Source organism: Trichogramma pretiosum, unplaced genomic scaffold (assembly GCF_000599845.2).
Source record: "Trichogramma pretiosum strain Unisexual culture from Peru unplaced genomic scaffold, Tpre_2.0 scaffold46, whole genome shotgun sequence".
Taxonomy (NCBI): domain Eukaryota; kingdom Metazoa; phylum Arthropoda; class Insecta; order Hymenoptera; family Trichogrammatidae; genus Trichogramma; species Trichogramma pretiosum.
In genome coordinates, this window is record NW_019641609.1 from 812,539 (window position 1) to 821,502 (window position 8,964).

The 8,964-nt window shown below is 39.2% G+C and overlaps 1 protein-coding gene across 1 annotated transcript; it reads left to right on the plus strand.

Annotated features, from left to right (window-relative positions):
- The first annotated feature begins 5,928 nt into the window (after window positions 1-5,928).
- On the plus strand, window positions 5,929-6,739 carry LOC106654492 (zinc finger protein 84-like). The gene is made up of 5 exons (XM_014374411.1): window positions 5,929-5,957; window positions 6,032-6,137; window positions 6,207-6,399; window positions 6,485-6,664; window positions 6,723-6,739. The coding sequence occupies exons 1-5, from the start codon at window positions 5,929-5,931 to the stop codon at window positions 6,737-6,739; spliced, it is 525 nt and encodes a 174-aa protein (XP_014229897.1).
- The last annotated feature ends 2,225 nt before the right edge of the window (window positions 6,740-8,964 follow it).

Sequence of the window (8,964 nt, forward strand, 5' to 3'; positions counted from 1 at the left end):
TGTATACAGCTCCGGTGCAGCGAGAAAGAAGAAGACGACGAAGAAGAGTGAGAAAAGCCAAGAGCACGTCGAGACTTTCTTTGACTAGGATCGCCAATTACTTGACGAAGCGATGATGCGCGTCGTCGTCGTCGTCGCTCCCCATTATATACAAAGCCTGTCATTATTATACTTTGGCAACGATACTTTGTTCTATCGTCTTCTCGACAAACGGCGCGCGGCAGTTATCGCAGCTAATGAAATCAACTCTGCCTCCTCGATCGTCTCTTAGCTGCAATTGTTTGAAATCTCTATCGTCGCTTTAAAGTCTCTCTCTGTATAGGTGTGGAATAAAATTGTAAGGAAAATACAGTGTCCGGTAAGGATTACAAATTGTGCACTCTGCTGCTGCCGCTATCTCGTGAACCGGTTCAATTAAGCTCGGGCGCGAGTCCATAGATAACGCGTGCATATACAAAGTATATTCGTGTACATACAATTAAATCAAGCGCGAGCAAACACGAGCAGCAGTGCTCGAGGCTATATTACTAGTGCTGCTTTAGTAAGTGAGGAAAATCTAAGACGTCGATCTGAATATAAGCAAAAAGGAGCTCGTACAACGTCATCTTCGATTACGAGCGCACCCTATAAGATCATAACGAGATGCGCTCGTACATGTATCTCTTCCTGAAGCTCTCAGCCGGGCATGCAACGAGAAGTGCACTTTGCGTAACAATTGTCCAGCTCGTGCGTCATTGCGCGCGGCCAGAGTCATTTTTTTTTTTACTTCTTCCTCTTCTTCTTTTTTTTTCGGGCTCTCGCAGCTATACACGAGTGGGTATATCATGCATATTATTGTTAAGTCGAGCGAAAGCGAAAGGCTTTCCCTACCCTTTCGCTTTCGCGACGGATGTTGCTGCCTGGCATAAAGCTAATGGTGGTGAGTCATTCGCGTATACGCGCGGCCATATACCCACTTACACTTATATATGTACAGCAGCTAACGGACACAAAGGTCTTTGACGTCTGCGCGTGCTTTGCAAGTTTTATTTTATTTTTTTATTTTATATGTATATTGCATGCGAAAACGCGATACGTGCCTATTGAAACGCGCGCGTTTCACTTTTTTCCGTTTCTCTCTCTCTCTCTCTCACCGAGCAGTCGTCGAGATTCTCGGGTTTGTTACAGCGCGCTCGCAGCAGATAGTAGTAAAATGTGTATCTAAGGATTCGTGCGCCGTTTTTATTATTTTTATTATTTATTTTATTTTATTTCATTTTTTTTACGACGTGACGCACGCGTGGAACGCGCAGCGCGGATTGTGGGCTTTTATTGCGCGCGCAGAAATTTTTAGTTAGCCGAATCTGGGTCAAGGATTTGGAAAGTGAATTTTTTTATTATTTGAGATCAAATTGGGACTTTCTTGGTACGAAGGCCCTAAAACGTGCGAGGATCGTTCAGAGAGAGAGATCCACGCGTTGAGCAGCCTATTGTGATTCACGCGATCGCAAAGTAGCCAAGGAAAATTTGTTGAAAAATCCGCGCTCATATCTCTCTGTCGGATCGCGAGAATTCGGGTATCTTTACGAATATTCCGGCTGAGTCGAGCACAATCGATCGATCGAACCGATTATTTCATCACCCCGGTGAAAGTTCGAAGATTTTTCGTGCGGCCTCTCATCGCGCCCGAATCGAAGCCAAAATTACAATAATATTATAAGCGGATCGAGACCGAAGCGCGACGATTTTTCGATTAAAGGCGCAACACAATAATAAAGCAGTAAATTAAATGGAATGTCGCACGCGCACGTATAGTAAAGTAACACGTTGACAAACGATCTATCTCCCGATGATTTGCATACAATTTGTCATTCTCGCATCGCTCGTGATCCCATAAGTATCACGCGGCGTGCATCTAATAATATTAATTCTCATTATATATGCGCTAAGAAAAAAACGTCTATATATAAAGATTCGCACATCCCGATGTCGTCTCTTCTTTGCGATATGCCACACGTCTCGCGTTGTATACAAGCACGTATAATGATTAATCGCCTCCAGGACAATGTGTGCAAGATGTGCGCGCGCGCCGAGACTTTTGTAATGGGAGAAAGCAATACGCATATAGAAGGTATAAGGAAGATTCGCTCGCACGTCGGGTATTATGTATCGAGCATTTGAATTTATAGGTGAGGATTGTTTCGCTTTCGGAGCGAGGCGCTGATCGATAGCGAGGCCCGCGAGAGACGATCGCAGCTATGACTTTATGACACGGCCCAAAAATGATCGCCTCTATACCTCCACGCGTACGTGCTAGGCTATACGGATCTCTTCATTGTCAACTCGCCACGGAGATCGGTATACAATCTTGCGCGGCTCTCTGGGTATATTATAATGACGATCTCCACGCACACGTCCTATGGAGCACAGCACTGCAAGTTACAATTGGCCCCGGCCTTTGAAGTAGCTGCAGAGATTCGAGTTGCTGCCCGCGAGAGCAGTGCAGCGGGTGTAGCGCGCGTACGTATAATTTTCGTGGGTGCGGTGAACTTCAAAAAAGCGCGCGCGCGGAATAAGTAGGGCGCGCGTCTTATACCCGGTCTGCTGCGAGGAAAAAGGAATGTACGCACACACACGAATGTACGACTTGCGGTTCTTTAAACACTGCATAATACGCATTTTCGACGTTGCCTGCTCGTTATAGATATTTTTTTTTTGTTTTTCTTTTTTCTTTTTACACAAAAAGCCCATTATATATACCGGTGTCGAGACATGTGCGCCGTCGCCACCACACGGGGGCCCGATCACTTGTACAGCCAGCCGCGCGCTGTGGTTTTCTAATTATCAACTGATTATTGCGTACACGATATTGGAAAGTGAAGCGTGTGTGCTTTTTTCTCTCTTCTGTTTTTTTCGTTAAATTGAGCGATTCGCGCTATTTATGAATCAGATATATTATATATTTTCCAGCTCGTTGCGGGAATGGGAGGGTACGAAAAAAAAACCACCGGGCTTCTTTCACTTTGCGCTCGCGCGAGTCATAAAGTATATGTACACCTCGTTGTCGTACAGTATACCCACAGTACACAAAAGAAAGTCCATGTGTATGTGAGTGTGTGTGCACATATAAAAATCGCTCAAATAGACTTTTATACTTACGAGCTCGCGTGGGAATGAAACGGGCGAAATATAAAAGCCGATATACGTATGTACGTGTGTATGTGTGCTTTGCTGAACTGTGTATATGGGTGTATAACACATTCATATCTCGCTTCGTATCGGAATATAAGTAAGGTGTATGTCTGTATACAGTAGCGACTTGATCTACTTTGTTGCTCGCGACACAATCGCAATCATTTTCTCCTTTATATTCCTTGAAAATGACGGAAAAAAAGACCATCGTATACAGAGTAAACAACAATTACGTCGTCGACTCGACTGGGCGTGTGCGTGGAAAATGAATGTGGATATTTATAAATTTATGAGTCTAGGTGCTAAGAAATCTATATTACCGCGCGTGGTTATAAGCCTTTTTATGTTGTATGCGGGATGATGTGGGCTATCGAAAGCGCATGAGTTTCCCCAATGTTATCGCTTGAATGCAAAAATTTTCTCCAGATAGTGTAAAATGTAAAGGACGATTAAACTTTTTTATTTTCTATTGTGTTGATGTGTTTTTTTAATATTTGACCAAAATATGATACGTTTCAATAAAAAATATGTTTTCGTTCGTTGTCCGAATCTTTAAAATTATTTTTTATTTTTACATATTAATTATCTAAAATTTTAATTACCATCGGTACGTTCATGTCCATTCAATATACTTATTTATAAAAAGTCAAATCGCCAACAATTTGACCCAATTTTAATCGCAGACTATCTGAAGTCATCATAAATGCAATAACTTGCTTTGATAATGAAACTAAAACACAGAAAATAGTATACACATCATTACATTGTTGCAATATGCTTTTTCATCGCTGCTAAAGGGGTGAAAGAAAAAGAATAATCTTGAATTTAACTCGTGCCTCTTTCAAGATCATCCTTTTTGCCTTTATTTACAATAAATACGTATATATAAGATATGTAAATAATTGTATAGATCGTTGAAAAATTATATTAGCTCGATATACCATTTATTGCTGGCAAGAGTCTCAAAATCAGCGACAAAGTTATCATTCATCTATTTCTACTATTTACAATAACGAATGCGAGCGGCGATCATCTTCTTATTTACAACCATGAAGTGACCATCGATGAGAAACTATGCACCTCGTGATTTACTCGCTTCTTGAGCAGATACGCCACGATGCGGCCCCTGATGACATCAGCGGTGTACCTGAACTTCTCGTTGAACTTCTCGGACGAGATGTACCAGACGGAGTGGAATTGCTCCAATATAATCACAAAATGACAATTTTTTCAGCCACTTTAAGTATTATAATACTACTTTTAGCTTTCAACACTAGATAGCGAGCCCCTTTAAATCTGTAAATCTGCAAATAACAAAGTTAAAAGAATTCTATAAGTCAAAGCACAAATATTTATAATTTACCGATTTTCACTTATAATTTCTGCATTACATTTTAAGCCAAATGATGCTTCACAAAAAGCACATGCAAATGGTCGAAGTCTGTCGTGTACGGTTGCTTTGTGCCTTTTAACACAGCTAGCGTCTCAAAGCAGTTTGTGGCACTTATCACAACCGGCGCTCAAGACGCCATTGTGTATAGTTTCTCTGTACCTTTTTAAGGCCGATTTTTGCGAGAATTCTGTATCACAAATATCACAGACATGTTGTTGCTGTTTATTTAGATCCACTTCTTCTTCTTTCTCCAATCCATCGCACTCTTCAAAAAGAGAGTCTGGAAAGAAAAACTCGACAGCTTGATCGTCTTCAATCGTTGCCATTTTGGCTGGACTTCATCATGACCTCGTGCAGGGTAGTGCCCTGGTAATTCAGCTTGGTTAGCTTGGCCACCTTCACCTTCTTATTTTACTCCTTCAATTTGTCGATTTCTTCTTCTTGGTGGTGGTAAATTTCTCGCTGACTTGCTTGAGCTTGGCGAAAAAAAACTTATACAATTATTTTGACTTTGCCACTCGCAGTTGTACAGACAAAGGTACTCGCCATCTAGTGGTGGAAGCTTAAAGTGAGGCCACTATATTCAAAGCGTTTCGAAACTAGTCAATATTTTTAAAACAGTTAAATCAAGTATAGTCATTTTTGGGTTATTTACAGTGCTCTTATTATTTGCAATAAAATTTTACCAGGCAAATCGGTAAATACAATCCAATTTTTAGTAATATAATTTAAAATATTACAAATGACCATTTTTTGATTGTGAGAGCGTTATTGATATTGAGCATTTTTACCAGAGTGAATATAAAAATAGCTCGCTTGCTCGCTTCATTTTTATAATAGATATTTTTTTTAACTATAATATTCTCTTAAAATTTTGATCAATCCTACCAATGTTTGCAATTGCTTTCTTCGCATTTCTGAAGATAGATAAAATATCACCGTTAACATAGGGATTTTTACTAACTTATTTGCACTGTTATTGTATGCACACATACACCCATGCATATTATTGGCCCATCACCAAATGCCAAGTAAGCTAGTGCATTATTAGATGTTAATTTTTCTGCTCTGTTGTATAAACGTCTAGCGCAACAAAAACTTCTATACCATGAATAATTCGACATAAATGTAGGATTAATTGTAATTTTTAAAGGAAGCTCCTTATCTATGTATTGGCGCAACGACTTTCTAATAGCATTCCAACGCCGTCAAACAACTGAAATCTCTTTTCATAGAATTAGACAAAAGAACTCGATCGCGGACTGATTCAGTTATTTTGTGATGTCAAAAACTTACATCGCGACTTCCGTCTCAAAATTTGCCAATGCTTGTATAATTAAATAAAAAATAACAAAAACGACGAAATGATGGAAAACGTCGACGATATGATTAGGTATAATTATTTGTGTGTTATAATGCATTTTTTATTTTCTGAGCGATCCCTCATTAAACTTTATAATTTTTCAGAGTGAAAAAAGAGCCGAGTGATACTTTGATGGTGGCAGATGACGTTAACTTTTTCAATTCGGTAGACACTTGCAAAGCTGAAATATCACCATTTCATGAATCATCGGTGAGTTCAATCAAGTGAATCATATTTTGTTGGTCGATTATGAAAAAGAATCCACAATATTCATTTTAGGTGAAACACGAGAATGAGGCTATGGTGCTACAGAAAAGATTAGATGAAAAAATATTCATTGATTTTGAATGTAAGAATGTTAAACCTGAACTTCTGTTACCATTGAAACCAATTTCGAAATCTGAGTATCAATATTTTCAACCTATTGTAAAAGAAGAAAACAAATATTCGATGGGTTACATGAATCAAAAAAGTTTAATAATTCTTATCAAAAAAAGGATTCAATTATGATAACTTCAAATGTGGCATTTGTCTTAAATCATTTGGATTCAAGACAGATCTCAAAAGGCATATAATTGCAGTACATAATCCCAAAAAACCCATCGAATATAAGATTTGTCACCAAACATTTGGAGAAAAACAAACGCTCAACAGACACAGAAATACAGTACATGATCAGAGCAAACCCTTCGAGTGTGATAGCTGTCATATATCATTTGGATACAAAAGTCACCTCAGTAAACACATAAGTGCAGTACATAATGGAAGCAAACCCTTCGAATGTGAAATTTGTAGCAAATCATTTGGACTAAAAAAGGATCTCAATAGACACTTAAATGCAGTCCATGATCGTATAAAATGTTTTGAATGCGAGATTTGTCACAAGTCATTTGGACTAAAACGTCACCTCACAGTTCAAAAAAATACAGTACATGATCACAGCAAGCCCTTTGAATATGAAATTTGTAGCAAATCATTTGGATATAAAAATCACCTCAAACATCACGCGAACGCAGTACATGATCGTAACAGACCCTTCGAGTGTGAAATTTGTCACAAATCATTTCGGCAAAAAAGTACTCTCAAATCTCACATAAATTCAGTTCATAATTATAATAAGCCCTTCGAGTGTGAGATTTGTCAAACATTATTTGGATTAAAACATCACTTTAAAAGACACATAAACAGAGTACATAATCGTAATAAACCCTTTGAATGTGAAATTTGCCACAAATCTTTCGGTCGAAAAGGACATCTTAAAACTCATATTAGTACAGTACATAATCGGAGTAAACCATTCCAATGTAAAATTTGTCACACATCATTTGGGCTGAAAAGTCACCTCACAGTTCACACAAATACAGTACATGAGACTATTTGAATGTGAAATTTGTAGCAAATCATTTGGACAAAAACCACACCTCAAAACTCACGTAAATACAGTACATGATCGTAGCAAACTCTTTGAATGTGAGATTTGTCAGAAGACATTTGGACATAAATGTACCTTAAAAACTCATATGAATTCGGTACATAATTTTACCAAATCCATGTAGCTCAGATCACTAGGTCATTCCAAAAACTTTTATGAATACATTTCAAATCATAGGCAAAAATTAAAAAAAATGAGATTACTTCTGTTACATGTGGATAAAATAAATGTGTACTTACATGAGTAAGATTTTGTTTAAAAACTTTTGGCATAAATATTAATATAGTCAAAACTGAGAACAATTTTTTTCATCCTTTGTACGTAAACTAAAATTCAAAGCCACTAAAATTGTAGTAAAATAAATTCAAAGCCAAGATGTTTTTCTTCAATATATCACTTTAAACTTATATTTGAACTTGATTTAAAAACATTCCATTTATCTATTCACTTTTCACCAAGTACTCCAATCAACCATTTCGGCAATATCAAACATTGAGTAAGTATCGATACTTGCGGGAACATCAAAACAGCTGTAAAAAATGAATACTTATCAAAATATCCGCATTTAAAGCATTTTCCCTTGTTTTCGAGACCTCAATGAAAAATCATAACCGTGTATTACGCGTGTCCAAAGACAAAAAATTCAATCGCGATCTCAGCCTCTAATTTAGCCGATAATTTGTTTAGAATTTCTCACATAAATCCGCTGAAAGCTTATCGCGTGTCAATATTAAGATTTTTTCGAGACTCGCCTCGATTGACTTTTACAGCGCGCGCATATGAACGCAAACGGCCAGAGGAATTTGCAGTTTACATTTTTCCTCTCAACGAATCGATCGCGCCTTCCGGTATAACAAGAACACATATCCACGATCCATCGATCGGAAGCAGCACCTGATGCGCGATCGTTATTTTATGGTCCTATCTTTCTCTCTCGCTCGTCGTTTGCGATATGCTCTCTTGCGCAGCGGCAACGGCAGCAGCAGCAGCAGCAGCAGCAGCAGCAGAGATCCATCCCGTTAATGAAACGCGAGTCGAGCGCTTTACAGTGCAGAATGTGCATCACGGTGCAGTTGGCTCCGCGCGGAGATCCGTGTGAAAGCGCACGCGGCGTACCTCCTATACACGTATACATGCGCGCGAGCCGTGCAGCTCGCTGTGGGCTGCGCTGTCTCTGACGTCAATCGTTGGCGTGCAGGAGCTGCTGCATCCAAAGTGTGCGCACTTAAAGGCGAAGCGCAAAAATTGTGCAACACCTCTGCCGCAGCTCCGACGTGTGCGCACGCGTTATACTCGGTCGTCGTCGTCGTCGTCGACGTTGGCCGATTCATCCGATGCGGGACTTTCCAAGGTGTTACATGTATAATGTGCAATATGACATAGGTATTAACAATTGCGTTACGATCGCAACGGCGACGGTCCGGAGCGCACTGGTATCTTTCCCTAAGCGCGCGTCACGCGAAAGAGAAAGTCAACCAATTGGCAATACATTTACGTACAGCGAGAGATTCTGCTACCGCTGCCAACAGGCGGACAAATACCAACTAGACTATTAATCCAACGATAAAAATTCTGCATTCGTTGAATTTTATAGTAGCAAAATAT

What these genes read in the sequence shown, in the direction of transcription:
- LOC106654492 (XM_014374411.1), top strand. Translation starts at nt 5,929, where the DNA reads ATGATGGAAAACGTCGACGATATGATTAG. An exon ending in CACCATTTCATGAATCATCG is followed by an intron (nt 6,138 to 6,206) that starts GTGAGTTCAATC and finishes TATTCATTTTAG; the next exon opens with GTGAAACACGAGAATGAGGC. An exon ending in GGGTTACATGAATCAAAAAA is followed by an intron (nt 6,400 to 6,484) that starts GTTTAATAATTC and finishes GATTCAAGACAG; the next exon opens with ATCTCAAAAGGCATATAATT.